Below are 22,084 nucleotides of genomic sequence, written 5' to 3' on the forward strand. Positions count from 1 at the left end.
GCCAAGAGGGCCGTAACTTCCTTCTGCAGAAGTGTCAAGTGGTCCCCCGACACACGGTGGTTCTGCGGTGGCATGGCTGGAGGAGGGGTCTCGAAGGGGAGGGAGTAGCCCCTTCGGACGATTTGCAGCACCCACCTGTCCGATGTGATCGTGCGCCAGTGAGCGTGGTGATGGCGAACCCTGCCACCCACTGGCGTCACATGGGGCCGAAAGCACGGACTAGGAGGATTTTGAGGCAGATGCTGCGGGGGGAGGTGTGGTCTGACCCCGCCGTTGTCCCCGACCGCCTCCACGGCGGTTTCCACGGCCGCCACCGCGTTGGAAGGATTGTTGCGGCGCGTGGCTGGCAGCACGTGTGGGGGCGCCCCTTCCTTGGCCACGAAAGGGGCGAAACGAACCCGGTTGCTGGCGCTGGGTCGAGAGACCCAAGGACTTGGCCGTGACCCTGGAGTCCTTGAAGCGTTCCAGCGCGTGGTCCGCCTTGTCACCGAACAGGTGACAGCCATCGAACGGCATGTCCATCAATGTATTCTGGACATCTGCCGAAAAGTTGGCGGATCTCAGCCAGGCGTGGCGACGAATCGCCACCGTCGTTGACATAGCTCTGCCCAGCGAGTCGGTCGTATCAAGACCACACCGTATCGAATATTTAGCTGCATCTCGGCCCTCAGCCACAGCCTGACCGAGTTTTGCCCGCACCTCCATGGGGCATTCTGGCAGCAGTTCCGCGACCGTATCCCACACAGAGTGGGTGTAGCGGCCCAAGAGGCAAGCGGTGTTGCAAGACCGCAGGCCCAAACTAATGGACGAGAAGACCTTCTTGCCAAACTGGTCATACCTCTTGGATTCCCGGTCGGGCGGGGCCGACGGGAATGCGGACTGGGAGGTCGAGGCCTGGATCACCAGACTCTAAGGAGTGGGGTGGGTAGACAGGGACTTGGGGTCGTCCGGACAAGGACGGTGGTGCCTGGCCACGTTCCGATCAACAGGCGCACCTGAAGCGGGCCTGGACCACGTGCCCAACAGAACGTCTGACAAGGCTTCATTAAACGGCAGCAGTGGCTCCTGTGGGCATGACTGCGGTTTGAAGACCTCAGTGAGGATGTTAGGCCTCACGGCCGCGACGGGGAGCTCAAGGTGTAAGGCCTTGGCAGCCCTCATCAGCACCACTGAATATGCAGCTCCCTCCACCGATGCCACGGAAGGAGGAGAGATCAAACCAGGGTTAGGTGAGTCGTCCAGACCACTGGCATCCCCCAAGTCACCTGTCCAGTCCGGGTCATACTGGCACTCGCGTGACAGAGGGTCCTCGGACCCCTCCCAACCTTCACCGAACTCTTCATCCTCTCCGTATTCGGAGTCAACGATGTAGACCGGCTCCTCGGGGTTCATGGGCCCCACCGGCGCCGAGCCCGGCGTCGAGCGACGCCGGTCCGACTCCGCGTCCGGCGTCGGGGAAGGTAAGGGGACGGCGCCGCCCGGAGCCGGCGTCGGAGCCGGCGTCGGAGCCCCGTTGCCGGCCGGAGCCGGCACCGGAGAACCGGCGCCGCGCGGGGACGGCGTCGGGGGTAACCCCGATGGTAACGGCGCCGGAGAGGCCGGAAGACCAGCCGGCGCCGATCCCGAAGGCCCTTGCGGCGCCGGGGCCGGAGCACCCGACGGCGCCGAGGCAGGGACACCCGAACCGCTAGGGCCCCCAGACGGTAGCACTGGGCCCGAAGGCGCCGTAGGCCCCGTCGGAGAACCGAGCGCCCTCATGGCCATGAGGAAAGCCTCGATCTCCTCAGGCGTCGCGCCGTGCCCAGGGACCGGAGGGTATGAGGCAGGCCGCGCCGGCGACTCACGCGGAGCCGCGGGGTTGGGGTCACCCGAGCCCCCGGCCACATCGCGCGAGCGTCGGGGGGAGTCGGGGGTACGATGACGACGCCCCGACTTCTTGTGCTTCTTACCTGATGAGCCCGACGAGTGGTGTCGACTTCCGGAACGCTCGGCGCGGCTCCGCGACCGCTCCCTCGAACGCTCTCTCGACCTCCGGCCGGACCGGGACCGCTCCCGGTCCCGACGTGGGTCCGACACCCGGAGCTCCAGTAGCTTGCGGGACCGCTCCCGCCTAGCCTTGTCGGTGAGGGCCCGGCAGTCGACGCAGGAGTCCACGTCGTGGTCGGGGCCCAGACACCGGAGACAGAGGCGGTGATGATCCGTGACCGACATCGTGCGCTCACAGTCATCACAGTGCTTGAACCCAGGCATCCTATCAGGCACAAGAGTGAAATAACAATTCGAAAAACTTGGTCAAAGACCGGAGTACTGCTCTTCAGATCTGCGTCCACTGGCGCGGAAAAAAGAAGAACTGACGTCAGCGCGCGGAGGCGGCGTCTATATACTCCAGCGACGTCATCACGGCGCACGACGCCGACGACGGACGCGGAGCCGCAGGGGACGCCTGCAGACGACGCCTACCGACGCGCAGGGGTACTGCTACGCAAAAGTTTCCGGATCCAGACTGACGCCTGGGGATATTCTAAGGTAAGGAATCTAACACTAACGTGTTTCTTTCAGATATACAATCTTTGCCTGGCTCCTTAAAGATGTCAGTGGTGAATTTAATCATCCCCTCGAGCATTGGGAGATACTGCACCAAACGTTCTATTTTGGAGTGTCTCCAGCAGGAAAGTTGTCCTTCTTAGGGTTGGTGTACATGTCCACCTTATGGCAGGTGTCAATGCTGGATAATGCCATGTTACGCCATAGTGTCATCTGGGGGAGAGGCCCTGACATGGATATGTTCTAAATCTGGGGTCTGTGAGAGGGCCCATACTAATCTCCCTAATTGTTTCCTGAAGCACCAGGGTACACAGGTGCAAACTCCTTGCCCGTGAATAAGGGCTTGGGCTGAAGTGTCGAAATAACACTCCGGGGCTCTTGGAGAAGAGAACATAGAAGATGAGGGGGTAGGAAGAGGTGTAGGGGTGAAGGTGTATATAGTGATGTACTAGAAGGAGAAGGAGGCTTGTCCTTAAACCTCTCAGAAGACATGGGAGGCCCATGAGTAAGATGACTGGAATTCTTCGGTCCCAAGCTTGCGTTTCTGGATCAGAATCTTGGCCGATGTCGATATTTTGCCTGTTGTGGGTGGATAACAATTCTTCTTTGCCTCTTGTGCAGTTCGTGCTGGAGCCTCTTGAAGATGGGGCATTCCTCGATATCGAAGGCGACCGGCTCGGCTGCAAGGACAGCTGTTACCTGGGGGACTTCGGTTTCAAAGATAAAGTTGATTTGGATGGCTTAGTGTTGATAGCGTCTTCAGGGGTCGGAGATCAAGGGCTTTGGCAGTCGTTTCTCCACTTCAAAACATTGGCTCGATGGTGGCCAGCACTTGAGGAAGGTGGAACACCGGAAGCTGGAAGTGGTTCCAGCACTGGGCTCAATACTCGACCCACGGAGGGGCGGAGCTCTGCTCTGATGTGCAGCCGCTTAAGAGGGATGGTGGGAGCTGGAGCAGCAACAGTACTCACATGTGGCTTGGTCTTCACCCATGGACTGGGGCTGACAGAGATTGAGGGTCCTCGGAAGCCTATTCCTACTTCCCCTGGAAGAACTCACCGGACTCTGCGGCATCGGAGAACATGTATTTGTTGCTGAGCTGGTGGACAGGGAGTTTGAATAACTCACTCAATGCCTGCTCTTCTTCGGTGCCCAGGGGTATAAGCTTCACCAAAGATGTTGGGTGTTTCCGACGATGACTGAGCAATCCTGATGTGTGCCACCTGTCGATCTTGGTTCTGACGTATGGTCTCCTTGCTGCGGAACACTAGCAGAAGTCGCAGGGGCTTTTGTTGCGGTCCAGCAAGAGTTAAAGATTGTAGATGCATGGAGTCTGCTCAGGGATACTTAAGAGTGACACTGGGGCATCACTTGAAGGGCATCTGTTCCATACCTCAAGAGCATCGTTATTATCTGAAGGGATCCTGGAGTACTGTGCTGCCTGAACGGCCCGTAAGCTTGTCATCGTCATCGATAAGACCAAAAGATGGAACTGATGTCAAGATGAGGTAGAAGTCAGCAGTCCCAGGCCACAACCGGAATAGATTAACTTGTTGAGACCGGGAGCACACTGAATCACGTCCGAACCCGATGGCGAAGAAAAACAATAACAATGGAGTCTGTGACCATGCAAATCTACATCCAGAGGAGGAGTTATATGACCTTGTGACTCAAAAGATTTCTTCTAGGAAAAACAACTTGCATACTCCGAGCCCAACACCCAGAAGGCAAGACTATGCAGAGCATGTGTATCTACAGCCACACATGCTACAAACCTATATATTTTTTCAAAACCAAAAAAGACTAATTACTCCAGACAACCATACTAAAAAGACTGACCCAACAACCAGTTATTTAATTTCAATATGCCACTCTATTTCTCCATTGCCATAGACATTTATCGGAGAGTATGTCCTGATCAATTTAAAGACAGTAGATTTTACCCTAATATACCACGCTCACCACATTCATTTAGGTGTATCTGCCAAAAGAAAAAGCATGCAAGGCAATTATGACATGTAGAGTTGTGTGGGGACAAACATCAAAAAGAGTAGCTGATCTTTCTCTCTAGTGGCACTCTCCGTACAGGATAAACTATTGCCACCTGACAGGAAACTGAGGGGTTTTTAGCACTTGCTAAGCACGACTGCTTTCCAAGAACTCCACGGCAAACAAGGATCACTGAGAATGACATATGAGGCCATGTGCATTTCTGAAGGAGGAGCCACTACTGGAAGTTGACAGGAGGTAAATAGAGCCCCACAGCCAAAGGTACTTCAGTGACAGTTGTGTGTGCATTCTGACTTAAATAAGCGTTAAGAGGCACAGGCAGGGTCGTCTCTCACTGCTGGAACAATTGCAGTTCCTCCTGGCTTCTCAGACCCTCCTTAAGTTTGCATGCACCAAAAGATACTGAAAAGCGTTATTGTAAAACCCACTTGACAGCAGACATATGATCAAAGTTTTTTTTTCTTTTTCTCAATGTTGACTCAGTTGTTCATTTTCTTGCCCCCACTGACACACTGTAAATGGCGTGGTTGAAGTGAACTAAGTGTCCTTTGGTGTTTGAGTCTAGTAGATTCAGAAAATGTAGACAGCCAGCACTCAAGAAACCAGAGTTCCATTACACCTTCCCACTATGTTTTTTATCTTCTCCTCCCTTCTCAGCCCTGAATTTTGTTAAGATTCTCAAAAGCTTCCTAAGCCACAACAGGAAACAAAACTGCTAAAGTGGGAAGATGCTTGTGAGAAAGTGGCTCTGTATATACTGGACTAGAATGAAGTACAGTATGTAGAGAGTCCACCAACCCCAGAGGTATAACAGATGTTAAAGTCAGAACTGACCTTACTTTCCAAAGTGGTAGCTTGGTCGAGCAGTAAGGCAGTACCAGAGGACAGTGTAAAGCATTTGTTGTACACACTCAGTCAACAAAAGGTCTCACACACTCAAGAACTGAACTCAAGGTCAATTAGTGTTATATCCTCAGATATAGTGGTTTTATTTTTAGAACCAACAGTTATAAAAATATACTTTTCAAGTTATGAGTACTCTCATGTAAATACTTTGCAAAGGAGCAATACATTTTGTACACACAATAATTACAAGATAGATAGTAAGCAACACAGTTCTGAAACACACTCTAGCATTGAGCTCAATGGGGTTTTCACAGATAAGTACAGTTGATTAATTTATGGATTACTTTGGTAGTTTCAGGACCAGATCTTAGATTCAGTCCTGGAGTCTAAGCTGAAACCAGATTAGCAAAAACGTTTTAGTTACTGTGATGAATTTTCATGAATATAAAGTTGTTTTAAAAGTTCACACTTAGAAACTTTTCAATGTAAATCTGACAATGTTATTCAATGGGAAGAAATTCAGGTTGCAGGTAAAGTATGATCGCGTTACTTTTGTAACCCAGCATTGGTCTCCTAGGGCCAGCACTGGGGGCTTAACTCAAAACAGGTAGGTAATTGCGTTTCAGTATTTCGTACGATTTTTAAAGAATATTTGCAGCTTTCAAAAGTAGACACTTAGAAGAAATTTCATAGAAAAGCAGACAATGGGTTCCTATGGAAAAAATACAGATTACTAGTAAACAGTACTGGCTTCTCCCCTGATCACAGGTGAGTACTTTGGATTTAGGACTTCGGCTGATTTTATAGGAATATTTTCAGTTTTCAAAACTTCACACGTAAAACATTTTCGAGTCAAAATGAGTCAATGTGATCCAATCGCAGGTAAGTGAGTTACCGGTTTCCAGGTGAGTACTTGGTTGGAGAAGTTAGGGTTCTGGGTATAGACTCAGGGGTCCCCCAGTGTCAGATGAGTACAGTTAGTTCAGTCCCAGCGGCACAGGGGTGGCTGGGTGCAGAGGTAGGTAGGCCCAATGATATCCAATGAGGGAAAAGGGGACTTCGGTTGGTGGCTGCTGGCTAGCAGGCCACACAGCTCTGGGAGCTGGGCTCCTAGTCACTTGCTCAGGGCAAGGGGGGGAAGCAGGATAGGACAAAGGGGTCACAGCCAGCGGCACTCGGGCGGCTGGGTGCAGATTGCTTTTGAGCAGTCAGGCGCTCAATGTTATCCAATGAGGATCTTGAAGAGGGAACAAAGGCTGCAGGCTCGTCGACGGAGACTCTCCAGGGGCTACCAGCACTTCGAGAGGTAAGTTGGGATGCTGGAGCCCAGGTAGGTACCCCACAGGGTGGCACAGGGGGCCACGGGTCATCTTTGGGGGTCGGAATAGCTTACCCTCGGCTGGTCGCGGTTGGGGTGGCCCCTGGGTCTGAGTCTGCAGGCGTCGGCTGGTTCGTCGAGGAGGGTCTTTGGGCACTGAACTTCGGGTCCCAGTCACCGGGGGGACGTCCTCATGGTCTTGGTTCGGGTTGGGACGGCCCTGGCTCGGCTGGTGCAGAGTGGGCTGGTCCGGAGCTTCCTGGTGAGCACCAGGTGGGTTGTTGCAGCAGAGCCTCTGCTGATGGGAGTCCCAATCTTCGAGAGGGTCAAGACAGGCAGGTCCTCTGGGTGTCCCAAGGTTGCTGTCCGCAGAGGTCGCCGGGATTAGGCAGGAGCAGGTTCCAGGATTAACAGGCCAGTAGGGCTGGGGCCAAGTCAGTTGTTGTTGTCCTGTTAGCAGCTGCACGGCGGGTCGTCTTCTTCTTGATCTTCTTTCTATTTTTTTATATCGGGATCTGAGGAAGGAAGGTTCAGGGAGCCCCTAAATACTAAATGTAGGGGCGTTACAGGTAGGGCAAGGACAGGGACCAATGAGTCCCTGTCCTGGGGTGAGTACACCCCCTATCCTGCTCCTCTCCTGTGATTCCCATGCTTTGTATCATTCCCCGTCGTCGGAATGGGAGTCTCGGTAACAAAAAAACCATAGCTCTAGGTACAAAAGACAATGGAAAAAGGCCTAGGCCTCATTACCTTTTGTAGCATATCACCCTCTTTGTGCAAAAGAGACCAAACTTTTGGCCTCAGCCAATCAGAAGTGCCTCACCACTTAGAACCTTCCTGAAGGAACCTCAGAGCCTCAGATTTTCGTAGCCGTTGTGTACTGAGACACCATCTGTGCTGTAGGCTGAGCTTTCCCCGGGGAGGTGGGTGGGCGCATGGGAATCTATGAAAGTTACCAATACTGGGGAACTAAAGTTACAGGTAAGTAACTTGTTTTCTTACCCCAGTATTGGAACTTTCATAGATTCCCATGCTTTGTATCAGAGTAGTAAGCAGTAGCAAGATAATCACATTTTGCATTGTAAATAATAGCAGTAGAAAACATGACATTAGATACAAAATGCTAAAAAATGGAAGGTGGGAAGACAGGAAAGCTCACCATTAGTGGAAGAGGTTCCTCAGGACAGCCTATCCAACTGCTGCATCCTCCTGCTGCAGAGATTCCAAGCAGTAGTGCTTGGTAAAAGTGTGGACGCTGCTCCAGGTTGCAGCCCTGCAGATGTCCTTAATTTGCACCCCTGCGAAGAGTGCTGTGGAGGAAGCCACAGATCTTGTGGAATGCGCTCGTATCTTTCCAGTCAGAGGCTTACCAATAGCCCTGTGACAATGTAATATAGCGCTTGTGATCCACCTTGAAACACCCTGCTTGGACAGTGGAAGGCCCTTACTCGGACCCCCGAAAGCCACAAACAGTTGGGTAGATTTTCGAAAATCCTTAGTACGCTGTAAGTAAAACTTCAAGCATCGCTGTACATCTAACGAATGCAAGGCTTTTTCCGCCGGTGTGGAAGGCTGAGGAAAAAACGTTTTCAGAATGACCGGTTCATTCAAATGGAAATCCGAGGGGACCTTTGGCATGAACCTAGGGTTAGTCCTCATGATGACAGTGTTCCTCTTGAATTGAAGGAAAGGTTCCTGAATGGTCAAGGCCTGTAACTCCCCTACACGCCGAGCCGACGTGAGAGCGAGGAGAAGAGCCAATTTCCACGAAAGGTATTTGATGTCAGAACGATGGACTGGTTCGAATGGGCCCTTCATGAGTTGAGAAAGGACCAGATTCAAATGCCATGTTGGTGGAGGCGGTCTCACCGGTGGATAGACCCTGAACAGACCTTTAAGAAATTGTTTGATTATCCTTGAAGACCATAATGAAGGTCCAGATTCCGTCCTCCTGAATCGTGACAAAGCAGCCATATGGACTTTAATTGATGAGTGGGCCAGACCAGACTTGGCCAAGGACAGTAGGTATGGGAGGACCTGATGAGGTTTGGAAGTGAATGGATCAATGTGTTGCTGTCGACACCAACAACAGAATCTTTTCCACTTAAGGCGGTAAGTTTTGTTAGTTGAAGGGGCCCTTGCTTGGGATAAAACCTCCCTAACTTCCTTAGACAATGGCAGGTTCATAAATTCTCGCTGCTCAGGAGCCATGCAGTCAGGTGTAACGACTGAGGGTCTGGATGTAAAATCTGTCCTTCGGACATCGTGAGAAGGTCCGGCAGAATTTGGAGAGGTAAAGGAGGAGCAATCGACAGCAGATGGAGCTCCGTGAACCAGAACTGCCTCGGCCAAGCCGGGGCTATCAGGATCATCCTGCACGGTTCCATTTTGAATTTCTTGATTAGTCGTGGTATCAGAGGAATGGGAGGAAAAGCGTAGACAAATGTCTTCGACCAGGGTATCAAAAGGGCATTTCCCAGAGAATTTGGATGGGGAAGCCTGCTTGCGTAAGACCGGCATTTGTTGTTGGTCGGGGTGGCAAACAGGTCGATGTCCGGTCTTCCCCACCGGCTGAAGATTTGTTCCAAAATGTCTTGATTCAACTCCCATTCGTGGCTGACCGAGGATGACCTGCTCAGTTTGTCGGCGTTTTCGTTGAGGACGCCCGGCAAGAGTTCCGCCATCAGGGACATGTTGTGTCGGATAGCCCATTCCCAAATCTGCTGGGCCTCTTGTGACAATGGGCGCGATCTGGTCCCTCCTTCCTTGTTCACATAGTGCATGGCCGTGGTGTTGTCCGTCCTGATAAGCACTTGTGAACCTTCCAGGAGAGGAAGAAACGATTGCAGAGCCAGACGTATCGCCCTGAGTTCTAACAGGTTGATGTGGAGGCATTTCTCCTGGGGTGACCAATGACCACTGACATGAAGGTCCTGCAGTACTGCTCCCCAACCTTCCAACGACGCGTCCGTCGTTATCACTTGTGAGGACGGGTCGCTTGCGAAGGATAGGCCTTGGGACAAGTTGTCTAGGTCTGTCCACCATAGGGCCGCAGTCTTCATTTCCGGAGTGATAGCCACCTTGTCGTCGAAGGAACCGTGGACTTGCCGCCATTGATTGTCCAGTTGTTCCTGCAAGGGACGCATCCTCAGTCTGCAATGGGGAATCAGTGGAATGCACGAAGATATTACTCCCAGCAGAGACTTGTAGCGGCGAACTGAAAGAGACTTTTTTGTTTGTAAGTCTTGGGCCATCGTCTGTAACTTGTGCCTCCTTTCCAGAGTAGGAAAAGCTCGTGAAAGCTTTGAGTCCAAGATGGCTCCCAGAAACCGGGCTCTTCTGGACGGGATCTGGCAAGATTTCTCGTCGTTTAGAGTGAGACCCAGGTTTCGGAATAAATTGGTACACGCTTGAACCGCCTGTAGCGCTGCCTCTCTGGACGGAGCCTTCAGCAGCCAGTCGTCCAGATAGGGGAAGACTTGAAACTTGTGCCTCCGCAGGAAAGCCGCTACTGGAGCCAGCACTTTCGTGAATATCCTTGGGGCTGAGCGGAGTCCAAAGGGTAAAACCCTGAATTGGTAATGGCTCTTGGCTACTGTGAATCGCAGAAACCTTCTGTGTGCTGGGTGAATCGGAACATGAAAATAGGCATCTTCGAGATCGAGTGTGGCCATGAAATCTCCCGGGTTGATTAGCTTCAAGATGTCCTGGAGGGACACCATCCTGAAGGACAGAGAGATGAGATAGGTGTTTAGCCCCCTGAGGTCTAAAATGGGACGCCACTTGTCGAGCGTTTTCTTCACCAGGAAGAACCTGGAATAAAATCCCTGGTTTCTTTGGTTCGATGGAACTGGCTCTATCGCCCCTTTTCGGAGCATTTGTTGAACCTCGAGCCGAAGGAGACGCTAGTGTTTTGAAGGAGTGGCTGCCGGGGGCTTGGGTGGCGGAACTTGAGTGAACTCTAAGGTATGCCCTTTCCGAATGATGTTGAGCACCCAACGGTCCGATGTTATTAGGGACCAGTTGTGAAGGTATTTGTTGACCCTGCCTCCAACTGATGACTTCCTGGAGGAGGGTCCAGTAGGAAGAGCCAGGAGGCCGCTATTGGCGCTTGGACGAATCTCGTCCTCGCGCACCCTGCTTTCCTTTACTGTAAGGCCTGGAGTAGTTGGTAGACTGGCCCTGCCGCTGTTGGTAAGATTGGCGGTGCTGTTGGGAACCGGATCCTGTGTTGGAATAACGTTGTTGTTGGAAGGATCCTCTATACGTACCACCCCTGCCTCTGGCTCCCTTGAAGGGGGACTTCCTGTACTGAAGTGTTCCTAAAGACCTAGCGGTTTCTGTGTCTTTTTTAATATCTTGCAGGGTGTCGTCAATGAGTTTGCCGAATAGAGCCTCTCCATCAAAGGGGAGATCCAATACTTTATTCTGGACCTCTGGTCGGAACCAAGTAGCTTTAAGCCACCCTTGGCGACGGAGCACTGCCGCTCCAGCTAGTGAACGAAATGCCGTAGTCGCAATATCCATTGCACAATCGATTATTTCCATCGACGTCGCTTCTCCCTCTTTCAAAACTTTCTTTGCCTCCGACATAGATTCAGGAGGTAGCTGGTCAAGGTACGGGGAGACATCGCACCAGAGCTGACGGTCGTACCTACCCAGGATGGCTAAGGCATTAGCTGCTCGCACCAGCAAACTTGCCATCGCTGAGAATCTTTTCCCCACATTATCTAACCTCCGTCCTTCCTTGTCCGGAGGAGTTGTCAGCGGTGCTGAAGGGTTGCGCGATTTCCTCTGCGCTGCCTGCGAGATCACAGAGTCTGGTTTTGGATGACCTGTCAAGGCCGCTGGGGCATCATCGGTCGCTTTGTACTTTTTTTCCAGACGCGGTAGCACCGGCACCACCGTCGCCGGGTGTGTCATGGTCTTTATGCCCTCCTTCCATAAGTGATCCACAATTGGAATAGATCTGGCACTTTTCTGGAAAGGTTCTTTAAAGTCATATAAGAAGCAATCTGTGGTGACTTTAGGCATTGCTAATTTAAATCTCGCCGCCGCCCTCTCCATTAGCTGATGGAATCCTCCAATATCCGCTGGCGGGGAGTCCGCCGGGTCCGGATTTGGTGATGCGGGATTGTCAATAATGTACTCATCATATTCCGTGTCGGGAATAGAGACGTGATCCGAATGCTGATCCTCATCCGAGGATTCATCAACATCATGTGATCTTGGTACCCCAGAGGAATCCTGAGGGACGGCTGTTTGAGACTGTGGAGAGGTTGGAGCCGAGAGCGTAGGTGGCACCAATGACGCCTGAGTCGTGGAAGGTGTAGCAGGTGTTGATGTATTTGGCAAAGGTCTACTGGCCTTAGACTTATAGTCCTGTAGCATCCTATGTAGATCCTGTAGGAAAGATGTTGGCACTGAAACCATTCCCTGGTCAAAGTGCTGCTGTTGCTGTTGACTATGATCATGTTCCTCGTGGGTGTATTCGCCCTCTGAGTCAGTGTCCTGGCATTTGACAAATAGTTGCGAAGGACTATTGGCGTAGCTATATGCATCTTGGTCATCCTCCTCTGACTGTCCCTCTTGCAAGAGCATTGTTGGTAGCAGAGGGGACACTGCCCTTGGAGAGGTCATCTCCGGTGTGATCCGCGTCACAGAAATGGTGATACGTTTTTCTGTGGCCAAGATCGTGGGTTCCGTCGTCGACGGTTGTACATATGCCGTCGAGATAGGCGTCGTGGACGTCGTCATCGACGAAACTGTGGACACACCAGCCGTCGTCATAGTCACCGTAGTCGTCGTCGACGCCCTCGTCGACGAGACCGTAGTTGACGACACCGTCGTCATCGCCGTCGACGGGACTCTCGTCGTCGACGCAGTCGACGGGACTCTCGTCGTCGACACCGTTGTCATCGTCGTCGACGGGGCTTTCGTCGTCGACGGGGCCTTCGTCGTCGACGGGGCCTTCGTCGTCGACGGGGCCTTCGTCGTCGACGGGGCCTTCGTCGTCGACTGAGTCTTCGACGTCGACGGGGCCTTCGTTGTCGACTGGACCTTGGGCGTCGACGGGGCTCTCGTCGTCGACGGCTCCTTCGTCGACACCTGTGAAGCTGGTACCTTCGTCGTCGGCGCCTTCTCCGCCGTCGACGGTCTCAACGTCGACGAACCTCCAGTCGACGGAGCCTTAGATGTTTTAGTCGACGGGACTCCAGCTGTCGACGTCTTCGTCGTCGAGGACCTAGAAGTCCTCTCAGAAGACTGGCTCGAAGGTGTTTTGAAGGCTGTGGAAGTCTTCGCACCTGTAGACTGCGTAGAAGGTCCATCCCTCTCCTTTACACTTCCGTGAGGAGATTTGCTGGGACCTGGGCTCTCAGACTCACTGGGGGTCTTTTTTGAGGCCTTAGAAGATCGACTTACAGAAGAAGAAGGGGAACCCCTACCCCTTTTCACTGACCTTCTAGTAGAAGCCATCGATCCAGCATCTTCACTGTCACTGGAGACAGTATCCTTCCTCGATTTAAGCCTTTGCAGCCATGTCAGGAGCCTACCCTCACGGTCCCGGAGGGTCTTGGCAGAAAAAGAGCGACAGATTGCACATGTAGCCACCTGGTGGTCAGGATAGAGGCAATAGATGCAGTCCTTATGCTTATCCTCCACAAAAAGCCTTTTCTTGCCACAGGAGGAGCAAGGCTTGAAAAGCGCTTTTTTCTTCTCAATTTCCGACATTCTGTCAGGCAGCAACAATCCTGAGAAGAATCTGAAAGATCCTGAAGAAAAATCCTGTAGAAAAACCTGAAGAAATCCTGTAGAAGAGTAGAAGTTGAGCAGAGCTCAAAGGAGACTCCCTAGCACAACGTGCGGTAGAAAATCTGAGGCTCTGAGGTTCCTTCAGGAAGGTTCTAAGTGGTGAGGCACTTCTGATTGGCTGAGGCCAAAAGTTTGGTCTCTTTTGCACAACGAGGGTGATATGCTACAAAAGGTAATGAGGCCTAGGCCTTTTTCCATTGTCTTTTGTACCTACAGCTATGGTATTTTTGTTACCGAGACTCCCATTCCGACGACGGGGAATGATACAAAGCATGGGAATCTATGAAAGTTCCAATACTGGGGTAACCTATGTTCCCCAATCAAAAAAAAAAAAAAAAAGAAAACACAGAACCTAGCCACCCAAAAACGAGAATAGGTGGAGAGCCTATGTGCCCAAAACAGAATGACACACCCTGCCCCGGAGGTAGGTGAACTAGAGGACCAAGGCCACCTGTAAGGAGGCGAGGTGGTAGAACCCCACCTGGAAAGGTCCTCACAGAGCAAGGAGGATGGGCAGGCGTTAAGAAATCTGCGGCTAGACTGTGTCTCTACCAGATACATTGTTACCGAAAGTAAGTAACTCGTTCATCTGATGGAGACATCTAACCACAAATTCCTTAACTTAGAATAGATATCAAAGCTATACCCCAATTTAGGAGGGTCTGCGACTGAACCAACCATCTTCCCAAAGGAAGTAGTCCAACATGGACTTAAACAAGGTGGGAGCCGCAGTGCCAGCGTGCGGACACCAGACACATAAAGCTCAGCATTGCCAGCATAGCCGACACCAGACCATGAAGTTCAGTCGGAGCATGAGCAAGGGAAGCAAGGTACCACAATCAGGCAGAGGACGGCATGAGTCCATTGTCAGCCAGACTGGGACTAAACTAAATCACAGAACCAGAAAGGACAGTGCACAACGGTAGAATGCCACAAACTTCTGCGAAAGGAAGGAAACTGAGTATAGGACCCCAGGAACAGTTAGAGACAAAGGGACCAGCGAAGGGACCTAAAAATGATGACAAATTCACAACACACAATCAGAGAGGCACACCATCAGGTGCCAACAAATGACATGTCAGGGCAGAGGGCATCATGCTGAGACATACAAACTACGACTACCAGGAGATACATAGATTTAAATTACAAGAATTCATGAAACAGACATTGTGACCGTGAGAACCAAACCACACAATACATAGCTCAATGAAGCGCAACAACAACAGCATGTGCGCGTCGACCGAGAAGACGGGCACAGCACCAGGTAGCCAACCAGGCAACCATACCCCTAGGTTCAACTAACAAAGGCCACCGGCAAGCCGAACACGCCCAAAGGTATCTCCCATGAGAGAGAGAGAGAGAAACAGAGAGGAACCTGGTCCTCCTCACCCTCCCCTGGTTGCCAATCTGGCCTGGAGAACCAGGGTAGAACAGGCGTACAGAAGAACCCATCAGCACTGGATCCAGCCTAGGTGGACGCTGGTCTGGCTCCGTGTCCACGTCAGGGTGGAGGCCAGGGTCAACGACGGCTGGGGACACAACCGGCATCTGCTGCGTCCGTGGTGCCAGTGGAATCTGTGCCGGAGGAGGTGGTATGAGGTCGACTGGCACCGATCCGGATCCAGGCCTGGATCCAAGGGGACCCTGCGGCACCGGGGTCAGAGCCACCGGTGTCGAAGGCCCAGCGCCCCCAGCTGAGTCCACGGGCCCAAATGCACGTCACAGAGTCGGGCTGCCTAAAGATGGCATGCATCGCTTCGTAAAAGCTCCAAAGCTGGACAGGGGTCGCTTTGGGTCCTGGACAAGGAGGGAAATCCCGGAGTCGACTCTTCAGGCACCGCACGCGGATCAGTGGGAGGGGCACCACACGCAATCCTCGTCGCGTCGGCCGACGTACGGGGGGAGTGGAAGAGCGACGATGCTTCTTCGACTTCTTCTTGTATGACTTACCTGAGGAATGCGAAGACTTCGAGGACGAGTGGCGGTGGTGGCTACGCGACGGGTCCCTCGACCGCCCGCGTGACCTGGACCCTGAAAGGCGCAGAGTGGATTGCTGGGCCTCGGGACCACTCCTGCAAAGACTTCGTATTCATGGTCCGGCAGTCAGAACATGACTTGGGATCGTGGTCTTGCCCGAGACACCACAGGCACACGTGGTGCGGATCCTTCACGACAATCAATTTTCAGCATAAATCGCATGCCTTGAAACCGGGCATCCCTACGTGCACCAGGAGTCGATAGACTTAAAAACGGTGTTGAAAAAAGTCAGTCAAAAAGTGACGAGGTACCGCTCTCTCCGGATCTGCGCTGGCTGGAGAGGAAAAAGAAAACTTACATCAGCTCGCGTGGGCGGCGATTAAGTAGCTCCCGCAACGTCATGCTGACGACTAAGACGCCAACGACGAACGTGGAGCCGACCGATACCACCTTTTGATGCGCAGGGGTACTGCTGACGAAAAATTCTCCGGATCCAGTCTTTCACCTGGGGGTAATTCACAAGGTAAGGAATCTATAACTAATTGTCTCTCAGATTTTTGTTTTTTAAAACTCTCCCTCCCCCTTCCCTGCCCCATTCCTGCTTCCCTGGAGCAGCTGCCACACCATATAATGTAGAATTTCTCTCAGTTAATGTGTGAACTTTAGATTTAACAACTTGTAAACAGAGGGTGGCAATCTCTGTTTACCTCATATGAGTTGTTCAGTTTAAAGTTCATGTATTAACTCATAGAAATACTGAATTATACATTTGAAAATTTGGCGACCGTGCATGCAAAAAAACAGGCACTCAGCTTTGAGTACAGTCGTGATTTGACCCCTGAGGAGTAAAAGTGAAATGTGTGCACAAACAAATAAGACACTGTCCCAGTCTTGACACCCCTAACATTAGTTCATGATGGGAGGCTGATCTTGAGGAAACCTAGAAAGATACCAAAAGGTGAGATCCACTAAGAAAAAAATGTCACTTCTTTAAGAAATTGTTTGCTAGAGTAAATTTTTTTTCCTCATTTTACTCGGACTGCAGAGCGGCATGGACTAAGCTACTTTTTAGCTTAGTGAGTGCTTGTAAAAGTTTTCCTTGGGAAGAGGACCATGCTCCTGCCATTACTTGCCTAGTACTCCCCATCGCCGCAGTTGCTTGCCCTACTCCCACCTACCAGAAAAAAATGTGAGATGACACTGCTTTTTTTTATTTTTTACTTTTAGCCATGCTGTACTAAATGGAAAAAAAACCCATTATTAAGCCACTGGATTTCGCATAGGTGAGACCTACTGGCTTTGGCAGTGCTCATTAGAAACAGCTATGCTTTTGCACTGGGAAATACTAAGTTGAGTAAGCCCACAGTAATTTTCCTCTCCTGTATGAAGTGGCGGCTGGCAGGGAACGGAAGGCAAGGGGAGGGAGGAGGTGGGAACAAAATATATTTTTTAAAACACTTGCCTACTCCCTGCCGCTGTCTCTCCTCCGTCATTGCTTCGCTTCCAGACGAGTCCCGAAAGCAGGAAGCACAAAGGCTCCCCTAAGCCAATCACAACGCTGCAATGCAATGTTGTGATTGGTCGGAGCCTGTGCATGTTCTCCACCCAGGCTGAGTGCCCAAGACAACCTGACAAACAGTCATGTGCACTTATTGCGCACAAACCACTCCTGCCTGTGACACCAGCTCTGCTCTAACCCAGACCCGTAGCTCCGAAAAATAAAATTATAATAACGATGTTACTATCAGTTTGTTTTTATTTTATTCTGCTCTGAGAGAAGTGGGGCCAATGCTCCTCCGCATTAGCGGAGGAGACGCCCAGAGTATTCCCTTCGCCTCACAACAGAGATTAACATTACACAGTGTCGATAAAGATGTGATCTAGCGGAACGTGTATAATGTTTAACAGGCATGGTCCAATCTGTAATAATTAGCACATTTTGCACTAAAACAAAAAAGAGGAATGTCAGCAGATAGGCCATCTGAGGGAGACTGACAGCCATTTTGAAAGGGTCAAACAAGAGCTCACTGCCACCCTTAGCTTACAGTGTTGTATTTATACAGCGTTGGTGGAGTTTATAGCTAGCAATTGTCTGAATCCATGAGATTTCACAAGTAAACACAATGTAGACCTCAAGGAGTATTTCATTTCTGATACTGCTTAATAATATATTTGTTTTTCTTTGCCAGCAATTTATTAGGATACGATTTAGGTCATGGACGACAGAGTCAAAATTTGAATGAAATCAATGACTGATCCATTAAACTTCTCTTTGTAGGCTAACTGGGCCTGATCAGCATTGTGAATGACATTCCCACTAAGCAATAACTGAAAGGGGCACCCAAAGCCTCACTATATCGTTTACTCTACATGTAGTATGTTTTCTTACCATATGAGGCTGGTGAAACAGACCGCTAAAGGTGTATGCATCCCAGAACTTAACAGAAAATTCACGTGATAGAAAATGCCTAACGAGTTACTTGGCTTTACTGTTTTATAGAGAGCGGATCTGAAGACATGGAAAACAAAGAATAAGCATTGTGCTAAATGCAAGCAGAAAAAAACACTGATTTGTCTTACGCAATAACAACATGAGCTCAAGTCCATCATAAACGAAATTATTGGCAGATTGTATGCAGAATTAATTAAGAGTAGAGAGGATGATTTAGAAAAGGCAGAGCTGAGATGGATTAATAGACTGGGGATAGAGCGGGGAGTGTTTGGGAAATCTCTAAAGTATGGGTGTGAAATCCTTTGTTCGTCAACTTTGCAAGCACAGCATTAAAAAACTTTGTACACACTGTATTACACCCCGACAAAAATAGCTCAATGGGGGGAGGGGGGACGCAGGGAATTACCTGCCCCAGATGTGATAGCAACGAGGCCGATATAACACATATGTTTGCTACCTCTCCAGATCTGCAACCTTTAATAAAAGCTATGGAGGAATTTTTTGATAAGGCACTGAAACTGCAAATTAGGCTAACCCCAGAGCTAGTTATGCTAGGGGTCTCAGGTGAGACTCCACGTCGGAGCCAAGAATATTTTCTATTTGTAGCTATGGCAGTCTTCCGTCTATGTATAGCAACAGCCTGGAAAGATAGAACACCACCATGGATGCAGCAATGGGTAGCCAGGCTGCTGCATAGTTGTAATCTAGAAAACGCGATATATGCCAGGCGGGGGAAAAAAGTGAGAATAAAGGGGCTTCAGACCTGGGCCCCAATAAATGAATGGAGGGAGGGGGTGGGTTAAATTAAAAATGTTAAAAATGCTTCTTCCCCCAGTAGTTTGTCTTTTCCTTTTTTCTCTTTTTCTCCTTATTTGAAGTGTTATTTTAAGAGATTTGTACATTAATGGGATGTTTATACTGTCTGTTCCAATCCGCATTGAAACGGAAATGTCCTGTGGGGGGAGGGGGGTAAAATTGTTTAAAAAACTTTCAATAAAATTTTTAAAAAAGAAATATAAAAAAAAAAAAGAACATGCCTAACGAGTTACTTGGCTTTACTGTTTTATAGAGAGTGGATCTGAAGACATGGAAAACAAAGAATAAGCATTGTGCTAAATGCTTGGAGAAAAAAAGCACTGATTTGTCTTACGCAAGAACAACATGAGCTCAAGCCCATCATAAACTAAATTATGGAGCAGAAAGGGAGATTTTCAAAAAGAGCCCCGGAATATGTATGCTACACTAGAATCAACTAAAAGATCAAGAATCCGTTCCAAAAAAGTCTGGTAAAACACCACGAAGTTAATGACATAGGAAGCAGCTTTGCTCAACGGCTCACCTATGTTCTCAGACAGCAGTAATAAAGAGAAAGAACAGGCTTACTGAATGGCTAATCGCATTAACCAAGGATACTCCAGGTCCCGTAGTGGACGGGGAACAAACTTTCACCCTTTTAGTTTCCTCTTAGCTTTTGTCAACATCTTCTCCTTGTGTATAGCCTAAGGGTACCCCAGTTCAGTCCCAGGTCCATCTTGGAACACTTTCAAAACACAGAAGAGTGAGCTGGGATACAAACAATGTGAAGAGATCTTTTCGCCCGCAATTACAAGAAAGCACAATTGATTATTTAGTGTCCATGTGACGCTTACCTTGTAATGCTTTGAAGCCCTGTAGAGGTACTCTGGATGATCCGGTCACAAACTGCAACAAACGTGCTCGTCTTTCTTCATCGAAGAACTCCACAGCATTCCAGAACCATTTTACAATGTTGCTTTCAGGAGTGCAGTGTTTTAACCTCGTATTCGATTTCCAGTCATTGACATCAATCTTGCCGAGTCCACAAACAATAAGCTTCAACATAAAAATGTACGTTTATCAGAACAGCAATCTGTAGCCACATAGTGCTTTACCTTCTTTATTAACAAAGATCCTCACAAAACGACAAAGCTTGTTAGGCACTCTAGCCATTCCATTTCTGTTTTTGAATGAGCAACATTTTAAATCTGGTTTGTATTATTACGTAGAGTGAAATATACATTGCTGTTTGGTGACATTACACATTATTTCTCCAGTGTTGGCTATTTAACAGATGTACATGCTTGACAGAATAGTGCAGTAGGGACACAGTAACAGTACTGGTTCTAAGCAGCAAAATTGAGAGAACGTCGGAAATCCTAGCAAGCATTGCAGTATCTGGGATCCAAGTGCATTCAGAGCACTCTAGATGCTGTAATGCCCTTCTTGAGTGTTTAACAAGCAGAAAGTCCTCTGAAAAGGAGATAGGAAGACGTGGGTGATGGGCTTACCCTGTTTTTCTACTAGTTAGTTTCACAGTCTCATGATCTTTTTTTATTGATACAGAATTTCAAATGGGATTCTCAATAACAATTGAAATCATTCCCCTGTACAGACTCATTTAATTGTTTGCTCACTTTACACTATTCACAACGGTTCTAATGTTTACAATGACCCCTCATGATTAAGAGGCGTCACAAATAATGGGGAGCAGCTAGCATGTCTGCGAGGCGCACCACCAACGACCAAGATGTGGTATTGCGTGAGTCAAGGGATAGCCGTTGACATAATTATATGGGGACAGAAGGTCTACCCATACCTCATTGAACATCAAGAGTCACTGGAAAGCATTAACGCTGCTGTACACTAGTGTTTCCTTGGGTAAGAGGTTCCAGGAACGGATCCAAATAAATACATGTTAAAATGTATGTTTGGAGGACGAAAGCGATTGCTGTACACAGGACAGTTAAGTGAATAGCTGCAGACTTTCATCCTTACAGATATACAGGAATCTCCTGATGGTACAATTGACACACTTTTACGCCAAATGGCAGAAGAACAAAGTAAAAATGTAATTTAGAGAAGAAGTAAAAAATCCAGGGCCTGAAACAGCCATTCCTGAAGCATACTTGTTCATGGATATCCAAAATACATTAAGTAAACTCGTGGACAATTCCGCCCACTAGCAATTGCTCTATCGCACCCTTCTAGAGGATGGCCACCTATTTCAACAAGCGAGGTAAGTGTTACGGCTGTGACATTTGTAGGTGAGTGGCGTCAAACTCCTTGGAAGTGTGGGCATGGATTCAATCATGATATACTTCCTTGGGACCTGAAAAGAGAGAGGGATTACGTTACCGTTTCGGTGTCTTTATTTTATGGAGGACCTCCTCCATATTGGGGCCAAACAAATGGTTTACATTGCGTTGCATACCCAATAAATGTGAGTGCACTCCTGGATGAAATCTGATACATGTAGCTATCTATGGCGGTGAAAAATAATGCTTTTAAACAAGTGCCTTTATTCAATCATCTTTTTACATGTTATGCTGCAGACAAACATAACATTTCACAGCTCGTCCACAAAATGTTCAAACTAATAGATTATTCTGATAGCCCTGAACCCCTCTCTTCCACCTCAACCCACTCTACCACCCCCTTCTGTAAATGTCTCCAATACCACTACTATGCTGTAAGATACAGGACTTTTTTTAGTCTGTAGTTTTGGTGGCAGTACAGGTATTTAAGACTATTGCCTTCTGTACAATGATTTAAAAACTTTTTGCAAAGGTTTGACAAAATTATGTATGAGGTTTCTATATTATATTCCCTCTCACCATAAATGATATTAACATATTTCCTTTCCCCATAAACATTCACAACTCAACAAAAATCAGTGAATTTGAGATGTGCTAAAGTCAAACCTGCTCCTGTTACCATATTTGTTCCAGTTGCTTACAAGCATTTGTCGGTCTTTGATGAAGTGAACACTTGCAGGCATCACTGTGAAATACACATCAACATTTACTTAAGTGCAAAAGAGATCCTTGTGGTGTTGCCATGACCTTTCTTTCTATGCATAGTGTCAAATGCTTTGCCAGAATTCTTGGATTTTTTTTTAATCCTGGTTCTTAAGAACAAGTTTTACCTTCGGTAATGATGTATCTGTAAGAGACACAGGTCAGTTGTAGATTCCCTAGCTTAGAATTCCTCCTCCCCCTCCACCCCCCCCAAGCATCAGACTGGATCCGGAGATTTTTCTATAGCAATACCTCTGCGTGTCGGTAGGTGGCGTCGGTCGACACCACGTCCGTCATCAGTGTCGCGGT

General features: G+C 49.2%; 1 protein-coding gene across 1 annotated transcript in view; it reads right to left on the minus strand.

The window, feature by feature from the left end:
* SMURF2 (SMAD specific E3 ubiquitin protein ligase 2) overlaps positions 1-22,084 on the minus strand; it is a 1,116,208-nt gene that overhangs the window by 44,169 nt on the left and 1,049,955 nt on the right. The window contains exon 17 of the mRNA XM_086930925.1: positions 19,610-19,811. Coding sequence (XP_086787051.1) covers positions 19,610-19,811 — 202 coding nt within the window. The remainder of the gene's footprint in view (positions 1-19,609; positions 19,812-22,084) is intronic.

Source organism: Lissotriton vulgaris, chromosome 7, assembly GCF_964263255.1.
Source record: "Lissotriton vulgaris chromosome 7, aLisVul1.2, whole genome shotgun sequence".
Classification (NCBI taxonomy): domain Eukaryota; kingdom Metazoa; phylum Chordata; class Amphibia; order Caudata; family Salamandridae; genus Lissotriton; species Lissotriton vulgaris.